Below are 20205 nucleotides of genomic sequence, written 5' to 3' on the forward strand. Positions count from 1 at the left end.
GGAAGGGCCGCTCCGACTTAAAAATGGGGAGCAACTGTCATCTACCACACTCCCAAATCACACAGGCTCTGCCTGAGCACTCTCACCAAGGGTTTGTCACTAGTCTTTTGTTTCCCGAACAAGCTGCGGCCGGGGCAGGGAAGAAGCGAATGCCTGACACGTCTGGGGGTTGAAAACAGCTAGAAACTTTCACAGAAATGAGCTCGTAAATAGGGAATGGTGTTCCTAATTGCTGGACCAATGTAGAAGCAAGATGGCAAAAGCTTGATAATATGATCCTTGATGGTGTGATCGTTATCAAATATAACCCCTAAATCATAGCCTGCAGGTACTGATGTGGGGAGAGAACCTAAGTCACCAGGCCACCAGATGCCAGTCCAAGCAGAGAGTTTGCAGAAGACAATCACCCCTTTCTTACCTGTTTTAAGTTTGACGAAATTGCAGTGTTCGAGGCATGTGGGCTGCTGAATTCATATCTGTGCATAGATCGCCGCCTAGTGTTGGGTCCGGATGATTGCACATTGTTGTCCTGGAAGAGTCTTCGAAGTATCACGAGATAGGTGGCTCCTCCCCTGGACTACAGTGCGCATGGGCATCCTCTCCATCCTTAGATTGTTTTTTTCCGCCATTGGGTTCGGATGTGCTATCTTAGCTCAACTTAGGAATATTCAGTTTTAGGCCAAAAGGCCTTTAGTTTTCGTCGCTACAGTTACCGTTCGGTGTCGACTACTAGCTTTAGTGCTCCGCACCTTCTTCCAACTTCCAGACCGGTTTGGTCCGAACATCGAAGTTCGATCGACGATGGAATCGAGGACTCCATTCAAGAGGTGTCCGTTATGCCACGCAAAGTACCCTCATATCGACGTCCACCCAGTCTGCAATAAATGTCTCACGCCGGATCACGACGAATCGGAATGCATGGCCTGTGCACGATTCCGATCTAAGAAGACTCTGCGGAATCGACGGGCAGCGAGGCTGGAGGCGCAGCAAGCAGCGCCTGCTCCCACCAACATATTCAGCACCGAGGACGAGGACGCCGAGAGCGTGGAAGAAGTAGTCTCTAGCCCCGCTTCAGAACATGATTCCCGATCGGACGACGACGATGAAGTGATCTTTCGACGTGAAGAAACCGTCGATGAGGTAGGAGACTTCGACGAGGCCTACGGGGCCGAAGAAGACAGCTCTCCTGAGGAGTTAGTCCAATCCGTCGAAACGGAGGCCGAAACAGTACGTCGTCATCAGGCTCCGGTCGAGGGATCGCCTTCGGGCCTTACCCACGATCAAACACATGGTTCTTCGGCCCCGCCTTCCGGTCCGGCCTCGAACACTTTGCAAGAGCCAATATTACCGAAGACGACCGGGTTCTTAAACCCAAAACCATCCATCGCTCCAGTCCCTTTGAAAACGAAAGTGAAACTGGTGGTGGTCGGATCGAAGGCGTCGAAACCATCCACTGCTACGACGCCGAAAAAAGTCGTCGGCTCCGACCGCGTACAAAGAGACTTCGGTGCCGAGGTCACCGCAGCGGATGCGGTTGACACCCAGAAAAGGCAAGCCCTCGGGCACCGCAAGGCACCGAGACCTTCGGCGCCGACATCGAAGGCCATAACCTCCGCAGTTAAAATGGCCGCCCCAGCTACATCAACGTCTAGCGCAACGGCGCCGACTAAGTCCTCGACTACGTCGAATGTCGATACATCCATTCAGACCAGTGACCCCCTTCCTACAAAAAAGTCGGGGCTGGCCTCGACGCCTACTACTAAGGTGCCCATCAAACCACCATCTGCGTTCACTGTGCAGCAGGTCTCCGCATCTTTGCAACGCATCCGTGACCGGGCAACCCTCCACTCTATCTCGGGTCCCGACACAACCAAACCCTGTAAAGTGCACTCTGAGCCAACCAAGATTACGTTTGGGTTGCCACCGGCATCGGCACCGAAACTATTTCAAATTCGGACACGTGTCCTCCACCCACAGTCCACCACCTCTGGCCTTACAGAACAAGACTCTTCGGGGCCACAGTTTATCGACGCCGACACTGGCAGGTTAATGCTCCACAAGCGCAAAATAACACCAGTTAGGGAAGAGGAGCCCTACAAAATTCCTCTTAATCGCAAACTGCCAGCGGAGCAAGAACCAGTGCTCCAGGAACACTTCCAACCCTTCCATCCAGATCCGCAGTCCTTCTCTCCTACCCCTTCCGAATCGGACGCCAAACAGGACTATGGCGGGGAGGATACCATCTACCCTGGGGACGTAGATCCTGATGAGCACCTACAAGACCCGGATCAGGCATGGGATGACCCCACAGACCAAAGTGTCGCGCCACATACCCAAGATGCGCAACTCTATAACGTAAAAACGTCTCCTACAGAGGACACAGCTGCCTTTAATGCCCTCATCGAACGGGCTGCTGCTCATCATGGGGTGGAACTCCATTCTGATGCCATTGAGGAAGACTTCCTGCTAGACACTTTCGCATCTTCAGAAAGAACTGTCAAAACTCTGCCCATGTTAAAAGGGGTTCTCAAACCTGCTAAAGACATTTTCAAGGACACCACAAGAGCACGGATGTTAAATCCCAGGATTGAAAAAAAGTACAAGCCTGCACCCGGTGACCCTAAATACATTAGGGGTCAGTTGCCATTAGACTCCATGGTGGTTGCCAATGCTCGCAAGAGAGCCCACTCACAAACGACTGGTGATGCTCCTTCCCCAGACAAGGGGTCAAAAGTACTAGAAACATCGGGCAAACGCATTGCAGCGCAAGCAGCGAACATCCTGCGCATTGCCAATACACAGGCACTCCTGGCACGTTATGACAGGTCACATTTCGACACGCTAGAGTCCCTGCTCCAACATCTACCAGATGAGTATAAAGAGTCAGCGGAGCTACTCATCAGAGAAGGACAACTCCTCACTAATGCATCCATAAAATGCGCCCTTGACGCAGCTGACACAGCAGCTAGGGCAATAAATACAAGCGTCATGCTACGACGCCACGCCTGGTTACGAATCTCAGGTTTCAAACCCGAGATCCAAAACAATATCCTGAACTTACCAGTTAACACAGAATTCTTATTTGGCCCAGACGTTGACACTACCCTAGAAAAAATAAAGAAAGACACTGACACTGCGAAATCAATGGGGGCTCTGCAGACGCAGCAATTTCGTAGTGGCTCCTTTCGTCGCACCGGAAATAGGGGAGCAACAAGGGGTCAGGGGTCACAGCAGCAGTATACTAAAAGTGGCACACAAAGCACCTATGACAAAAACAACAGGGGTGGATATCGTGGATCCAGCACCAAAGGCAGGGGACGTGGCTATGGCAACACCAGGTCCTCTCCAAAAAACAAACAGTGACGCCCTCTCCTTACCCCCGACCACATAACACCTGTCGGGGGACGACTCCAGCTGTTTCTGTCCGCGTGGAAGAACATCACCACGGACAGGTGGGTCAGGGACATCATCCAGCACGGGTACTGTCTAGAACTAACTTCCACTCCACCCAACATACCACCAAAGCACCGTCCTATGTCAGCCGAGCACTTAGATTTACTCCAGCAAGAAGTGCTTGCTATGCTCGCAAAGGGAGCAATAGAAGTAGTGCCCATCAACCAGCAGGGAACAGGGGTGTACTCTCTGTACTTCTTAATCCCAAAAAAGGACGGCTCGCTCAGACCTATTCTAGACCTGCGACCCCTAAACCTATATATTCTGTCAGAGCATTTCCATATGCTCACCCACCAGCAGGTTCTCCCACTACTCAGTCAGGGGGATTTTCTAGCCACGCTAGACCTGAAGGATGCATACTTCCACATACCCATACACCCTTCACACAGGAAATACCTCAGGTTCACTATTCAAGGGAATCACTATCAGTTCAAAGTTCTCCCCTTCGGAGTAACAACAGCACCCAGGGTCTTTACCAAGTGCCTGGCGACAGTGGCCGCACATCTGCGAAGACAAAACATTCATGTCTTCCCTTATCTGGACGACTGGCTAGTTCAAGCCAAGTCAGCACAACAATGTGCCGCCCACATGTCCCACACCCTTCACCTTCTTCACGATCTGGGATTCTCACTAAATTACTCAAAATCACATCTCCAACCTGCCCACGTGCAACAATATTTAGGCGCCACAATCAACACTCTGGCTGCCACAGCTCAGCCTACTCTAGTGAGAATCAACAGCATGCAACTGCTGATCTCAGAATTCAAACCTCAACACACCCTTCTTGCGCGAGTGTTCATGCAGTTGATAGGCATGATGGCCTCCTGCATTTTCATAGTCCCGCACGCGAGACTACATATGCGCCCGCTTCAGCAGTGCTTGGCACGTCAATGGAATCAGGCTCACGGGCAACTAAAAGACCTAGTGTTGGTGAGCGGTCGGGCATACAACTCTCTGCATTGGTGGAATACACAAAACCTTTGCAAGGGCCGACCGTTCCAAGAGCCTGTTCCACAAATCATACTGACAGCGGACGCGTCTCTCCAGGGATGGGGAGCGCATGTGCTCAATTACACAGTGCAGGGACTATGGACGACACAACAAAAGAAGATGCACATCAACCTTCTGGAACTGATGGCAATCTTCCTAGCCATGAAGGCATTCAAAGTACACTTGTGCAACAAGGTTATGTTGATCCGGACGGACAACATGACTGCCATGTACTACATACAAAAGCAGGGAGGAACACACTCACCACAGTTGTCTCATCTGGCTCAGAGCATGTGGAAGTGGGCCATTCAGAGGAACATGTTCCTCATGGCGGAACACCTCCCGGGCAAGGACAACCAGATGGCGGATCTGCTCAGCAGACACAGCCACCAGATGCACGAGTGGGAGCTACACCCATCAGTTCTCCAACCGTACTTGGAGGTCATCCAGACATAGACCTATTCGCAACAAAAGAAAACACAAAATGCCAAAGCTTTGCCGCCAGGTTCCCACACCCACAGTCGCAAGGCAATGCGATATGGATGAACTGGTCCGGCAAATTTGCGTACGCTTTTCCCCCAGCACCATTAATACCGCTGGTGGCGCGCAAACTGAGGCAACACTCGCTCACCCTTATCCTAGTTGCTCCAACGTGGGCACGCCAGCCATGGTACACCACCTTTCTGGAACTCTCCGTGGTGCCTCATCAAAGACTGCGGATAAAACCAGCGCTTTTAACGCAGAACCATGGCGAAATTCAGCACCCAGATCCCCAACAGCTGAACCTGGCGATCTGGCTCCTGAGGTCTTAGAGTTTGGCTACCTAAACTTACCACCTGACTGTATGACTATCATCAAAGAAGCCAGGAGGCCCACTACTAGAGCCTGCTATGCGGCCAAATGGAAAAGGTTTGTCATTTACTGCAACAACAATGACATTAACCCACTGGACGCGTCTATTCAAAACATCATATGCTACCTCTTACACCTGTACCGCTGTAATCTAGCATACAACTCAATACGCATCCATTTGACCGCGATAGCAGCCTACCTCCAAAACAGGCAGCACCTCTCCTTATTCAAAGTACCTGCCGTTAAAGCGTTCTTAGAGGGACTCAAACGAGTAATTCCCCCAAGACACCCACCAGCACCGGTGTGGAACCTCAACTTGGGCCTCACCAGACTGATGGGTCCGCCCTTTGAACCTCTCCATTCATGTGAGATTCAATTCCTCACCTGGAAAGTGGCTTTCCTAGTGGCCATCACTTCCTTAAGGAGAGTTAGTGAACTCCAGGCACTAACCATTCAGGAGCCATTCATTCAGGTCCACGCAAACAGGGTTGTCCTACGCACCAACCCCAAGTTCATGCCCAAAGTCATATCACAGTTCCACATTAACCAAACTATCGAACTGCCCGTTTTCTTCCAAAATCCGCAAAATGTCGCGGAAAGAATGCTCCATACACTAGATGTAAAGCGGGCTCTTATGTACTATATTGACAGGACAAAGGATTTTAGAAAAACTAAACAACTCTTCGTTGCCTTCTCTCCACAACACAAGGGCAACGCCATTTCCAAAGCAGGAATAGCCAGATGGATCGTTAAATGCATTCAGATTTGCTATCACAAAGCTAAACACACATTAACGGTTCCCCCACGAGCCCACTCAACACGAAAGTTAGGGGCATCCATGGCTTTCCTAGGAAACATCCCTTTACACTAAATTTGTAGAGCAGCCACATGGTCCACTATACATACATTTACCAAACACTACTGCGTAGATGTACACTCAAGACAGCAGGCAGCTGTAGGACAGGTTGTTCTCAAAACTCTTTTCCAGACTGCTGCAGCTGGCACAGGTAGTGCCGCTAGGGGAGGTACTGCTATATATTCTATGCACAGATATGAATTCAGCAGCCCACATGCCTCAAACTGATTATGCTACTTACCAGTATGCATCTGTTCTTGGCATGTAGGGCTGCTGACATTCATATCGCCCACCCTCCTCCCCGGCGCCTGTCGCGGCTGCAGCACTCCGAATTTTTGTATAGCATGGTCATCACTTCCTATATCTACTCCATCACTGCCACAGTGGCAAAAAACAATCTAAGGATGGAGAGGATGCCCATGCGCACTGTAGTCCAGGGGAGGAGCCACCTATCTCGTGGTACTTCGAAGACTCTTCCAGGACAACAATGTGCAATCATCCAGACCCAACACTAGGCGCCGATCTATGCACAGATATGAATGTCAGCAGCCCTACATGCCAAGAACAGATGCATACTGGTAAGTAGCATAATCAACATCCAGCTGGCTACCGTAAACATCCCTTAAGTTGGTTTTGAAGAATGGGAAGTTCACCATCCTGATAGACAATCCATTGGGTAACATCAGCATTAGTGTAAAAAGTCCGCCTGAAAGAGTCGGTTAGGGATACCAGTGGGGTGAAATATATGTTAAAGAGAGTTGGACTGAGCGCCGAACCCTGCTTTATTCTGCAATTAAGTTTCTTAAAGTAAGATTGAAACAGGGTAGAGCTAATGCCTGGAAACAATTGTCCTTGAAAGAGGTCTGTTGGACTGGTCAACCTTAACGTGGTCTTCCCCTGAATGTTTTTGCCTATAGTGCTCCTATTTTTGCTCAGTTTGTTTTTGTTGGCCTTAGGACTGCTACCCAGTGCTAAAGTGCTAGTGCTCAATCCCTAAAACGTGGTAAAATTGGCTTACACCTTATTGGCATATTTCATTTACTTAATAAGCCCCTAGTAAAGTGGCATACCATACACTCAGGACTGGTACATAAAATGCTCCTAGCGGGCCTGCAGCACTTAATGTGCCACCCACTTAAGTAGCCCTTTAAAACATGTCCCAGGTCTGCCAGAGAATAGAGGGGGAACCAGGCCATTGGGTAAGCACATAGTTACAATTCTGTACTCAGCTTGTGGTCCTGTAAGGGGAAGCACAGCTTCAAGTTGATCTATTTTTTGGACAGTCCAAAAGGGTATTTCTTCACTATTTGTGGGTTGTTTACCCATACCTAAATGAACAGTTATGGGAGTGCCACGCATGAGGCCCCTTCAATACTTTAGTCCATGCGGACAGTGCCAAGCATGTGGGGAACTGCGCCATTAAACCAAGTCTGGCGTTCCCAGACGGTATGAGGAATTTCAGTAAGTGCATATGGGTGATATGCATTAGGAACCAGTGGTATGGTGTATTCATGGAAAGAATCATCATTAGCATTGACAGCCAGGAAAGGGCCCAAGAATGGAAAACTTCAAAGCAGAATGCTGCATCCGTTTCTATTACAAAAATCACAGCAGCTCCTGCATTAGGAACTCTGTGTTTCATTAAATGCTGAGTTACTACCAGGTGGCAAACAACAGGAATAGCGACGGGTTAAGCCATAGCTTACTGAAAAAGGATTCAAGGTGTAGCACAATTAAGGTGTAAACCTTTTAATAAAAGCCAACAGAACTAGGTGATCCATAAAAACTGCGGAGGACGAATCCCTAACACCATAGATGTCTCTGAGAAAAAGTGTGAGGGTATTGTGGACAAGCGCTACTCGGGGTTCCCACAAGTAAGTACCAGACCAAACGTTGGCAGTGCCATGTTGCAGGGATTCTGCTCTGGAACAGAACTATGCTTGGAACCTAAGAACATCAGTATGTAGTGACTGGTTACCATACCATCTCAGTGTCTATGAGTCTGAGTCCGACTAGCTATAGTGCCTGACTTGCCCTCCTAACCTTACCAGAGAAACAAGTGAGTTGGCACCTCAGAATAACACTCTTGACTCTCTCAGAGTTCATGGTAACAGGACACTCCTCTTTCGCTCTCTCACTCGTACTTGTCCACAATAAGATAACCAGGAGACACGAAGAAAGTTTTGAATATTTATTCAAACTATCATATTCTGAAATGCAGTATACGTGCCACAATTAGAAAACAAGTGCAAATGGAAGCGTCTGTTTTTTCCCTGCAAATGGTATTAACAAAGGATTTGTGGGGTTGAAATCACAATTTTTCCAGCTTTCAGAGACTGACAGACTTTTGTCAGAAAACCAACATTTTTTACACAGTTTTGGCATTTTACTGGGACATACCTGTAACTTCTTCTAATTATGACAGATGTTTGAAAGCAATATACCATTACATCCACTGGACCTTTCTGGTTGTGGGATATATAGGACTTGTAGGTTCACCAAGAACCCCACGAACCCAGAGCCAATTACTGAGCAGCGTCTTGCAATGGTTTTTTATTATGTACTGGGTATATAGCAATTCATTTGGGAAAATATATACATATATACAGTGAAAAATCGGAATGAAAGACACTTATGTATTTCTGAAATTGGAACAAAATATAGTGTTTAGAAATAGTAGGTATTTGCACATTTCCGAAATTGTGAGTACCCACACTAGCATGAGAATTCTAGGACATTTTTCAAAGTGACTTCTTTTTTACACGTTGTCTTTCATTTGGAAGGCAGAAATGCATCGAAAGTCAATAGGTAATAGCAGTTGCTCTACAATTCTGTTACCCTAAGTCTCCCGATAAAAATGGTACCTTACTTGTGTGGGTAGGCCGAGTGCCCGCGACGGGAAGTGGCCCAAAACGCAACTTGGACACACTTCATTTTTACAGTGAAAACTGAAATTTTTTTTGCAAAGTGCCTAGCTGTAGATTTTGAACTCTAGCTCTGCCGGCACCTAGGGAAACCTAGCAAAGCTATACATTTTTTAAAACTAGACACCCAGGGGAGTCCAGCGAGGTATGGCTTTCGTGGATCCCCGTTTCCCTACCCAAAAGCCCTGCCAAACCTCAAATTGTGCTGAAAAAAGAACTTTTTTCGGTCATGCATTTCATGGTATGAGTTTTTAGGCTTTATAGAAGGCTCTTTTTGTTATTCTCCTACGATGCTTTTTGCATCTGTCTGAAGATTAGATATTTCCTGTCCTCTTGGGGTATGTATCTACATTTTCTCTGTGCCTAACAGTCCTTGGGAAATCATGTCTGTTGGTTCTTGAAGAAGTGTAAATGATATATCCCCCAACACACCTTTCTCTGCACCAGAAAAAGCCATTGATGCCATGATTCTTAGTAATCCAAAGCGCTTTATTTGCACAAAGTATTCAAACTGCCTGCATACATTCTCTGTCCCAACGCGTTTCAGCTCTGGTATCAAGCCTTGCTCACGGGTAATAGGAAACATTGCTTCCAGAAATGACCATGTTTATATACAACTTCTTAATGGCATGATTTACAACACCTGAGTGTCATTTCATTGGTGCTTGCGCAGTGAATTCAAATCGGCACTTTACTTTTCCTTCCAGCGTTAAATTTCCTTACACGCATGGCTTTCGTATTATTACTGCCAATTCAGTGCGCAAAAAATAAAAATTATATTCACCAGGTCACAGGCAGTCATTACGAATATTACACTGTGTGTCTTTTGTACACTAGAATCTGTGAGCTTGAAGGCATTTCAGCTCACATCCCTTACTCGTATTTCACTGGTATTTTAATTGGGAAATCCAGTCTTTGTCCAGGAAAGCACACAAATGAGTCGGGCCTCTTTAGTTCAAAATCCACCTCCAAATTGCTCCGTGAAAGAGGCCACTTACTCTTGAAGCCGCCCTGGCTCTCTATCAGATGTAAAAGTTATTTACCTTTGGTAACGTAATATCTGGTAGATACACAGTCTAGCCGTGGATTCCTTAATGCCCTGCCCAGCCTCTCCACTCTGCAAACGACTTATGAGGTAAAGGTTATACCCTTTTTCAGTACTAGTTTTATATACCGGTGATCATTGTCTCAACTAATGTTGGGGCTCAACAGACCACTTGGTCTTGTCACATAGGATTTGTTTAGATGTTGCCATACCATCCATTTCCAAATGTGAGTGGTCAGTAGGGTGGGGGTGTTTCCTCTTTAACACTGGATTACACACCAGTGAGCAGTATTGATTTATTTGTTTTTTCTTGAAAGTCTTTGTTTGGTATCATCATACCTTGTATTGGCGCTTTCACTATGTCACACTGTGGTGTGATTCAACAAACAGCTTGGTGTTGTTTTCATAGGTTTTGTTTTGCTATTGCCATGCCATTCATTACCACTGATGAATGATCTATAGAATGTAAGGTTTTCTTCCTTTACATGATGATTATTGGCCAGGGTGCAGGTTTTCATGTTTGTTGTGGTTTGTTGATTCTATTGGGATTTTCTCTAGAATCCGTGCCTGGTATTAACATACCCTTTGATATTTCTTCTTAATTAATGTTTCAAAGATTTTTGATCCTTTTGGCACACTGTTTCCTCAACCACTTTATATAGTGGCTTCGCGTTCTGGCGGGAAAGGTTTCACAGAAGTGAAGAACTGAGATTTTCTCTCAGCGGCGCAGGGGCACGCCCTAAGTCTTCGGGTTCTTTCCTGTCATGGAGTACAGAGACACGGGACTCTTCTTGGTGATGTCAAAGATAGTATTTATTAGCTGCAGCCAGTAACAGAGGTCCTAGAAGTACAACACGGTGTATGTTCTTAGGAGACTGCTCAACTTATTTGGCGGAGCATCGTCTTATATACCAAAATTCACATTCCTGGCTAGCATCCATTACTTCAAACTTGTCCAATCAGAGAATGACATTACAGAGGTATCACATAACGACGAACGCACTTTCAGGTTATCCAGCCCACTAGGAATGACGAAGCAACATACAGCATTCTTGTTCGAACAGGTCGGAAGACCTTAACCCAAAATCGATAACTTAGGTCATAAAGGGAAGTGGAGATGTAGATGAGAAGCAAGATAGAAGGGTGTGTGCATGTACCATAAAATCAGCTATGCCCTGCTCTTTGATCTCTATCTGACCAGCTGCCTAACGAGGCACTGGCTCAACAAGTTCAGCCTGGGGCAACAGGGCCAGTTCACTCAGGTCACACAGGAGTCAACACGACCTTAAGCTAAGGTGCATGCGTCCCGAGAGACTTGCTTTGGCCACAGTCATCGTAAAGTCATAAGCCTATGTGAGGGCAACCACAAAATGGCTGTCATGCATAAAATGGAACCCAAGGGTTCAGACTAGATCGCAAAAATGCATCGTGAATCCATCGGAGAATCATGACGAAAACTCTAATGCACACCGCACTCGTCGTTTGCGGTTCGCTGATACCAGAATCGTCATGAACCGGCAACCTTTATTGACGGGTGTCAGGATTCACGGAACCACAGAAGAAACTGACATCTGCGCAGTGGTACTGCTGAAACATTTCCGGATCCAGACTGGGGCCTGGGGAGAATTCAAAAGTTAAGGACTCTGTGCCTAGACTGTGTCTCTACCAGATATGTTACTGAAGGTAAGTAACTTTTACAACAAGCAATGTCAATGGCAATACCTCTGGCTCATTTTATAAGTGATAGTGTTTATTGGTAGGTGGCTTTGTCTGTATAAACGTGAATGTATTACTGGACAGGTTTAACTGGTAGATGTATGGATGAGTGAGTGTAGGGATGAGTGGCTAGATTGATATGAGTGGATGGATGCTTCGAAAGGTGAGCAAGTGAATTAATGAGTGGGTGGAGGTTGGATGGGTGGGTGGATAGTTGGCTATGTATATTGAAAACAGAGTAGATGCCTTAGCTGGTAGACAACCCGACGGGTGAATGGCTGCATTAATTCTGGTGTGGGTGTATAAGTGGATAAATAGGTGAGTCAAAGGATGCCTAAGTGGGTGTATAGTTGGATGGGTGGATATGTGGATGCCTGGGCTGGTGTATGGTTCAATGGGTAAGTGGATGCCCGAGTAGGTGTGTGGGTCACTGTATTGGTGGATTTGTGGAAAATCATTTAGATGGATTGATGAGTTGATGGGTAGATAGATTAGGGATTTGGCAGATACAAAAATGGAAGTGGATGCATTGATTAATGGATCAGTTAGTGGGTGGATATACTGGTGAGTGGGTAGATGACGATGCATTTATTGCTTCCCCTCACTTTGTTTGGAGTGCAGTGTATACAGGTTTCGCCAGATCAGCATATAATAAACTGAGGTGCTTTGCCCCTAAGGTGGAGATGTGCGGTATCACAGGAGCAGTGGAAGGGGCAGCCGAAGACACAGACACCTCTTTCCCCAAGTTGAGCTGTAGTGGGGCGGCAAGGGCAGGTGGTTACTGATACGGGCAGTAAAATACAGAGGTCAGAATGTAAAATCATTTGGGCCGGGGTCCTACAGAAAGACATTTCTGCTTCTGGACTAGATAGCTCTGGTGCATCGGGCCAGTCTGAGTGGGTGATGGCAAGTGGAGAGATGTGAGCAGTAGTCACCTCTGCAGAGAAGCGTTGAGCAGCTTGGGAGCACAAAGAGATTGGAGAACTCCATGAACGCTCCAGGAGGAAATCATGGTCACTTGCTTTGCTCACGCGCTCAGGCCAATCTGCGACAAAGATTTGCCCCCCATCACTTTAACGTTCATCAACCACTCCTGCATCAAAGCACAATCTCTATAAATCGGGGCTCTTCATCATCGCAAAACCCTCCAGCTCTTCCTGTTTGAAATATGCGAAACCATGTTACTTCCAGATGCTGGTTTTACACAGTGCTTTAAATGGGCCGGTACTCACCGGTACGGAGTACCAGCACTTTTTAACTTTCGCCTCTTGAGTACCGGAACTTCTCTTAGGACAAGGAGAGTACTGGTACTCTTGGTGGCCTTCCCTAGACACAGGTGGTGCTCCTCGTATTTTCTCGTGCCTCAGCAGCACTCTTCGCACGACCCGCTCTGATTCTGCAATCCTGAGCTGAGATCGCACAGGAGCGCCAGAACAGCAGCTCTTGTCACCAGGACACAGCAATCTTGTCGTGCTGCTCTGCAACTCTTCCAGCAGCGGTGAGGAGGCAGGAGTTTTGTTTACCCTTTGATCCTGCACAGTAGGAGTTGAGAGTCCACCATAAATGTGTGGGGTGTATGCTTCAGGGCAGTACAGCTTTTTAGGATGCCATTGTTTTAAATGACTGAAAATGTTAGTTCATCAGCAATTTAAATTAAGCATTTTTATTTGAATGTAAATCCCTGCCCTCGCCGCCAATTTTATGATTACCCTCAAACAAAAGAACACATTAAAGGCAACGCAATTTTGGGGGGTTTTGTGCATTTAAACCACTTGTTTTGTATGGGAAACCATGCATAACCCAAATTATGCAGCTCCATGGAATTCCTTAGACTTTCAGACAGTTCTAGATTTTAGCTGGTAATGCTTTTGCATGCTGGGACTCGTAGTTCTCCTATCTCATTATAAGTAAGGATTTCTAAAAATTCCAGCATGCAAAGCTTTGGTTGCAAACTTCAGACGCTTATTAGTAAATGCTTTATAAATGATTATTAGGGCCATACCCATTGGACAGATACTTCCAAGTTTCTTACAATGCACTTGGATTTCTTGGATTTTAAGTTAAGAAAGGTTGAAAACCTAGCCCCGCCCCTGGCTGCGCCCCTAGTCCCGCCACACACTTCACCCTCCAGTCCACCACTCCTTTTGGTGAGTACCTGCACTTATTTCTTTCCATTTAAAGCACTGGGTTTACATGAGTTTTTGGGGAGTGGGGGAGTTTATCCTCATTATATGTGATGTGTGCCTGCTTGAGTAATGTGTCCTTGGGAATTCTACACGTCTTCTCGTGTGAGAGTGGAGGTGAAGACGTGATGCTTTCTCCGCTCCCACCGCGTTAGTGACTGAGGGAACAGGGGATATAGCATCCCCACTGGCTCCTCTGACTGCCATCCTTCTGCGCTGAGCCGTTCTCTTTCCATGTAGACTAACCGGGGCTTCATTTTTCTCCACAGGCCTCCCAGAGACACAGCATCACGCTGCAGTGGGACCGCGAGGTGATGGATGTGCTCGCGGACGGCTACAATCTACACTACGGTGCCCGCTCAATCAAGCACGAGGTACGGACTGGGCTAACAGTGTCCGCACATACTTGTCATCCTTCATCTCAGCAGGTCCAACTTGCAGCCTCTCTTTCCAGTGGGTATCTGTTTCACTGGCTGTGCTCTCGAGGCATGGTGCATGAGGTGTTTCTCACGTCATGGTTCCAAATGTAGCACCTGTGAGCACTGACTCAACCCATCTTAGTGGGTTTCTTGACGGGTGTTAGCCGTGAGTCATTCCCAGCTGTCTCTATTGGGCGGCTTTTGTTGTGCTACAATTGCATCTGAACAAATCACTTAAGTGTTAACAATCTGGCAAAACAGATTGCAAAACTAGAAAATATACGTGTAAAAGTTTTCTCTAGAGATGTTTATGCACACCTTTTATGCATACGGTTGTCATAAAATGGTGATTTAGATTTGCGTTGGCCATGCCGCAACTGTTTGTTATGTGATATTTCTTTGTGTACTCACCTCCATTTCCTCACCCACCTCCATTTCCTCAAAGCTGTGTTGAGAATAAAATCTGGGATGCTGTCCCAATGTGATTTTAGAATTCCTTATGAATCTGAAGTTGTAGCTGCCATGATTTCTCATCGAGTCCATTTAAGGTGGATGAGCAGCTTATCACTAGAAGGCATCGGGAGGGATGGGAAGAGAGAGGTTGGGGTATTCCTTGTCCGACGCACTAGGTGGGATCTCGCGAATACATTTGCGTTTATGTACCTAGGGAACGGTTTCTTCTTCAGCTGCCCTTTTGATGACTATGCCAGTTACTGACATCTGCAACGTGGCTGTTAGTTCAGCCTTCGCCACGCACTGCCAGCTCCGTTAAGGGCGAAGAGGTTAGTTGACGTTCAGCCAGATTATTTCCAGCGATATTTTCTGCATGGTCTTGGAATCCCCAAACTCGGCTCCTAAATTCCAAGGCACTACTCTGGAGGAAGTCTTCAAACAAGGAATTTGTGGGAAGAAACATCCCATCAGCACTGTCAAGCATATTTCGTAATATTTGTGTTAATTAACACAACGGTTGTAGGAGAGTAGGGTCTGCTTTCTATGTTCACCCCCACTTTTTGCTTTTGCTTTACTGGTTTTCGACTTAGATGTGGCTGTGGGCCTGCCAATCAGACCCACAGCCCTGCTGTTCTCTCTCTAAATTAATACTATGTACTTTAGGTGCATAACCCATTTGGATAGGATCACCTTATTGGCCCCTGTACAGTGTACCCTAGGTACCCAGGGCATAGGTGTACCCTAGGCCTACCAGGGGCTGCAGCATGTATTATGCCACCCCTGGCCTGGCCTTCCATTTTGACACAACTGGCTGATCACTCAGCTGGGGCAAGGTCGTGTACTCACCCCTTGCTTAGGTGTAGTATTCCTATACCTAACTTACATATAGACACATGTGTACCTATCAGTCACTCCTATGGCAGGCCTTGACAATCCTGGAGGCAGAGTGCTTGGTAACATGTGAGATGGTGCTCTAGCATGAGCTGAGCCTGTCTGCAGCTTTCGGAACCTTGCCCTTATAGCTGTTCTATGATATAGCCTACCATATACTCTTAAAGTGCCTTATAATCTTAGACGGTTATGGTAACTATGGTTTGGCTTTATCAAAACATGTCGTGTAAGGTGTCTAACACTAGGGAATAATACCCCCATGCCATTTCTGGACATGAGAATATTATTCCCCCCTTCTAGAGGGAGAGACATGTTAAAATCATACTTCAACTGTTAGCCTCTGACCAAAGCCTCAGCATCACAAAATGGATGCTGCTGCCACGACACAAGTCTGACCTCCTGCAGCTGGGAGTGATCCCAGCCAGGGAGGCCTGGACAATAGGTTTCCTGCTTGGGGAGGTGCTAGCACCTCTCCAGACAGCCTTTAGTGTATTGGGGCAGGGTGGGCTGAAAGGAATGAGACATGCCTGGGGCACACAAGGTGTTCCTTGCATAGTCCAGTTCAAACCGGCGCTGGGGCACTCCAGCCCCAGCTCTGGCGCGAAACTGGACAAAGGGAAGTGGGTGTAACCACCCCCTCCCAGGTCCCACCCATAAGGCGTGACCTAGCAGGTATCCCAGTCCCCCAGATTAGTATAAGAGTGGGAGTTGGGCCTCAAGACTTTAGATTATCCTGAACCTGCAAAACTGAACAGAAACTCTGGACCTTCGACATTCGACGAAAGAAGAAGACTGAAGAATCTCCCTTGTAGCCAAGGAGTGGCTACCCTGTGCAAACAGGCACCATCAAGAGACTACCCTTTGCTTTGCGACCGTTCTACGAGGAACCGACTGCAGAGCCCGACCAGAGCCTTGACTTCCAGACTTCTCCGACCCTCATCCACATCTGCAGCAGAGCTGAGATCCGTGGAGGCGACGAGCGACGTGGGACCGGCTACCTGGGAAAAGTGGCTAGTAACTTACAGCGCAGCTTCTGAGGTACCCTCGAAGTTGTGCACCGGGGATTGAGAAGCCCCAACCCCAAGCACCATCTGCACCGAAGACCAGCACTCCACGAGTCCTGCGTGGGGCCCTTCAGCATTTTCCTGCTTGCCGCGTCTGTCCGGTTGCTTGCCCGCTGGCTAGTAGCCTTTGTGACGACGCTCCCTGAAATCTTCTGCGCTGGTTTGGCTCCTCCAGACTGGCTCCCGCTTCTCTGCAAAGAAGAAGCACCCCAGACATTCCTGGTCTGCACCAGAAGCAAGTCCTTTGTTCTTCGTGGGTTCCGCTTGCCAAGGCTTGGTGAGTCCTAGTCCAACTTCGACGCCGCCGACAGCAAGAGCCTTCGTGGGACAGCTCGCCTCCTGGTCCTGGTCGTCCTCGACGCTTCCTGGTCCTCCTGGCTGCAGCGACAAGCTTCACCTTCACCTGCAACTCTTCACGACATCGCCTGGTTCCTTCCTGGTTCCACGTGGTCACTGGCTAGTGACCTTGACTCTGTCCCTTCTGCTTGCAGGTTTCTTCTCTTCTAGATCCCAGCCTTGGGATCCACCGGACACTCTCCCCTGACTGCCTGTCAGCATCTTTCTTCAGGCATCCATAGGAGTCGACGACGAAAACGACGCATCTTCACCCCTATGCACCCGCAGCCTGTGGGCTAGGTAACTTGGGTACTCCGGTGCTCATCAGGATAGTGACTATCCTAGTGTCTAGTTTTCAAGTCTCAACTTCCTAGCTACTCCGGAAGTGTCCTAAATCTACCGTTTTCTAAACTGTAATATTGCTATTGACTTTTACGCATTACGCGTGAGTGTTTCCACTCTGCACACGAATCCCGTGGGCCTCCCACTTCCTAACTAACGCTAGTGTAGTGTAGCCCCAGCGATTCCCTAGGCCTAGGCCTATTCTATTTCCGTGAAAGTGGTTCTTATACCACTTATTTAGTATATGGTTTGCGTGGCCCCTAGGGCCTAACTGTATTACTTACCTGTGTGACTTACTGTATGCATTAATAAGACTGTGTTGTACTTACCTCTAATCTCATAAAGAGTGCTGAGGGTTTGCTTAGAATAAATACACTTTATTTTATATATATATCTGTTGTGGTGTCCTTTCATTTGGTATTCAAGGGATTATATATGGTATCACAGCTGGCTTCACATGCCATTCAGAGTTTAGCCTAAGACTGCTCTTGTCCATGCTACCACTAGGATAGCTGGTCTATAAGGTTGACTTTACAACCAATCACCATAAGGGTATTTGGACTGATATAAGGTGTACACTATAACTAGTGACATCATACATCAGGCCAACTTCTCACATTGGTGAGCAGCGGTTGGGATCTGAGCTTGCTGTTGTAATACCATTGTAATCTTGAGATACTAAATTGAAAGATCACACAGATATTGTCTAGGTACATATAACATAGATTATTATACTTAAGTCCTACTGGACTTTGTAGCTGTAGGTTGAAGGGAGTAACACACCCTGACTACAACTACTAGAAAGGTTTAGTAGATACAACTAGTGTAGGTAGGTGCACACACCACACCCTCACTAGATCATGTCTCTGAGAGTAGATCAAGTAGATGCTCTCTCAGGAGGATCAGGTCTGCAAAAGATCCCCTCTAGATATGATACCTTAACATTCCAGGAGATGAGACAATTGTGCACCTCCAGAGGAATAAAACAGGGTGCAAACCCTACCCTCCTTCAGTTAAGACAACTCCTAGAGGAGTATGATGCTCAGAGGGCATCTCAGGCAGGTGCCCTAGGCACAGAGGAGGGTCTACCCACCACAGAGGAGTCAGATGGGGCTTCAGATGGGGAGGTAGACAGCCAGAGCCAAGTAAGGAGACTTAGCCAGGCTAACTTAAGTTTACATGGGAGTTTGAATGGGGTCCCCCCATACAGACCCACAAGTAGGCATTCACAGAGAAGCAGGAGGGACAGATCCCCTTCAAGGGAATCCATCCACTCCCATGTCTCTAGCATCTCTAATGCTTCCTCTCACAGGGGAATGACTTCACCTGAGAGAAAGGAGCATGCAGCCAGAATGAGGGAGGCTAATCTGAGGATTCAGAGGGAAGAACTTGCCCTTGCCAAAGAGAAGCTTGCTCTGGCTAGAGAGCAAAAGTTAAGTGGGTTAGAACCCACTGGTGGCAGCAACATTCCTAGAGATAGAGACAGGCACTATGATAATAGAAACCTGAGCAAGATTGTCCCTCCCTACAAGTGTGGGGATGACATCCACAAATGGATAACTGCTTTGGAGAGAGCTTGCAAAGTACAGCAGGTACCCCAAAGTCAGTGGGCAGCTATCTTGTGGCTCTCCTTCTCTGAGAAAGGAAGAGACAAGCTCCTCACAGTTAGTGATGAGGATGCAGATAATTACACTGTCCTGAAGAGTGCTCTGATTGATGGGTTTGGCCTAACCACTGAACAATACAGGTTGTTGTTCAGGGATACCCAGAAGACACAGACTCAGGACTGGACTGACTTTGTAGATTGTGCCACTAAGGCTCTGGAAGGCTGGCTAATGGGAAGTAAGGTTAAGGACTATACAGGATTGTATAATTTGATCATGAGAGAGCAAATACTTAACAACTGTCAAAACCAGCTATTGCATCAACACCTGATTGATTCTGATCTGACTTCTCCCCAAGAATTGGGAAAGAAGGCAGATAGATGGGTCAGGACTAGAGTTAAGCAGAAAAACCAGAACCAGGGCGGTGATCAGAAAAAGGCAGACCAGAAGGGTAATGAGCAGAAACAAAAAGACCAGAAGTCTTCACCAGGCCCCCAAAAGGCTCAGGGGGAGGGTGGTTCCAAAAAGGATAAGAAGAAAGATGGCCAAAAGAAACCATGGTGCAACTATTGTAAGTCCAACTCACATTGGTTTAGTGAGTGCACCAAAAAGGATAAGCCCCCAGCCACCATTGCCCCTAAGGCAACTGTACCCCCTAGTTCAGCTGTAAGTGGTGGTTCCCAGCAAAAGGGTGTAGTAGGGTTAACCCTGGGAACTGAGGAGGATTCTGGCCTAGTCAGAGTACCTACTCAGGCTGTCCTGATCTGTGATGGGGACTTAGCTTTGTCCTCTACTGTAGGCCCCAGTAACCTGGGCAAGTACAGATAGACACCTTTTATCAACCAAAGAATGGCTCAGGCCTACAGGGACACTGGAGCTAGTGTCACAATGGTGACACCTGCTTTTGTGGACCCTGGACAGATCATACTAGGTGAGAATTACCTAGTGACCAACGCTAGCAATGCCACTACCTCCCATAGTGTGGCTATTGTTAACTTCTCCTGGGGAGGGGTAACTGGCCTCAAGAAAGTTGTTGTTAGTTCAGACCTTCCTGTAGAGTGTTTACTGGGCAATGAT

The 20205-nt window shown here is 47.4% G+C and overlaps 1 protein-coding gene across 2 annotated transcripts in view; it reads left to right on the forward strand.

Moving 5' to 3' along the window:
- CLPB (ClpB family mitochondrial disaggregase) overlaps nucleotides 1–20205 on the forward strand; it is a 1140376-nt gene that overhangs the window by 1105809 nt on the left and 14362 nt on the right. For both annotated transcript variants that reach the window (XM_085623404.1, XM_085623405.1), the window contains one exon: nucleotides 14289–14393. In XM_085623404.1, coding sequence (XP_085479530.1) covers nucleotides 14289–14393 — 105 coding nt within the window. The remainder of the gene's footprint in view (nucleotides 1–14288; nucleotides 14394–20205) is intronic.

The sequence above is a fragment of the Triturus cristatus genome, chromosome 8 (assembly GCF_964204655.1).
Source record: "Triturus cristatus chromosome 8, aTriCri1.1, whole genome shotgun sequence".
Classification (NCBI taxonomy): Eukaryota; Metazoa; Chordata; class Amphibia; order Caudata; family Salamandridae; genus Triturus; species Triturus cristatus.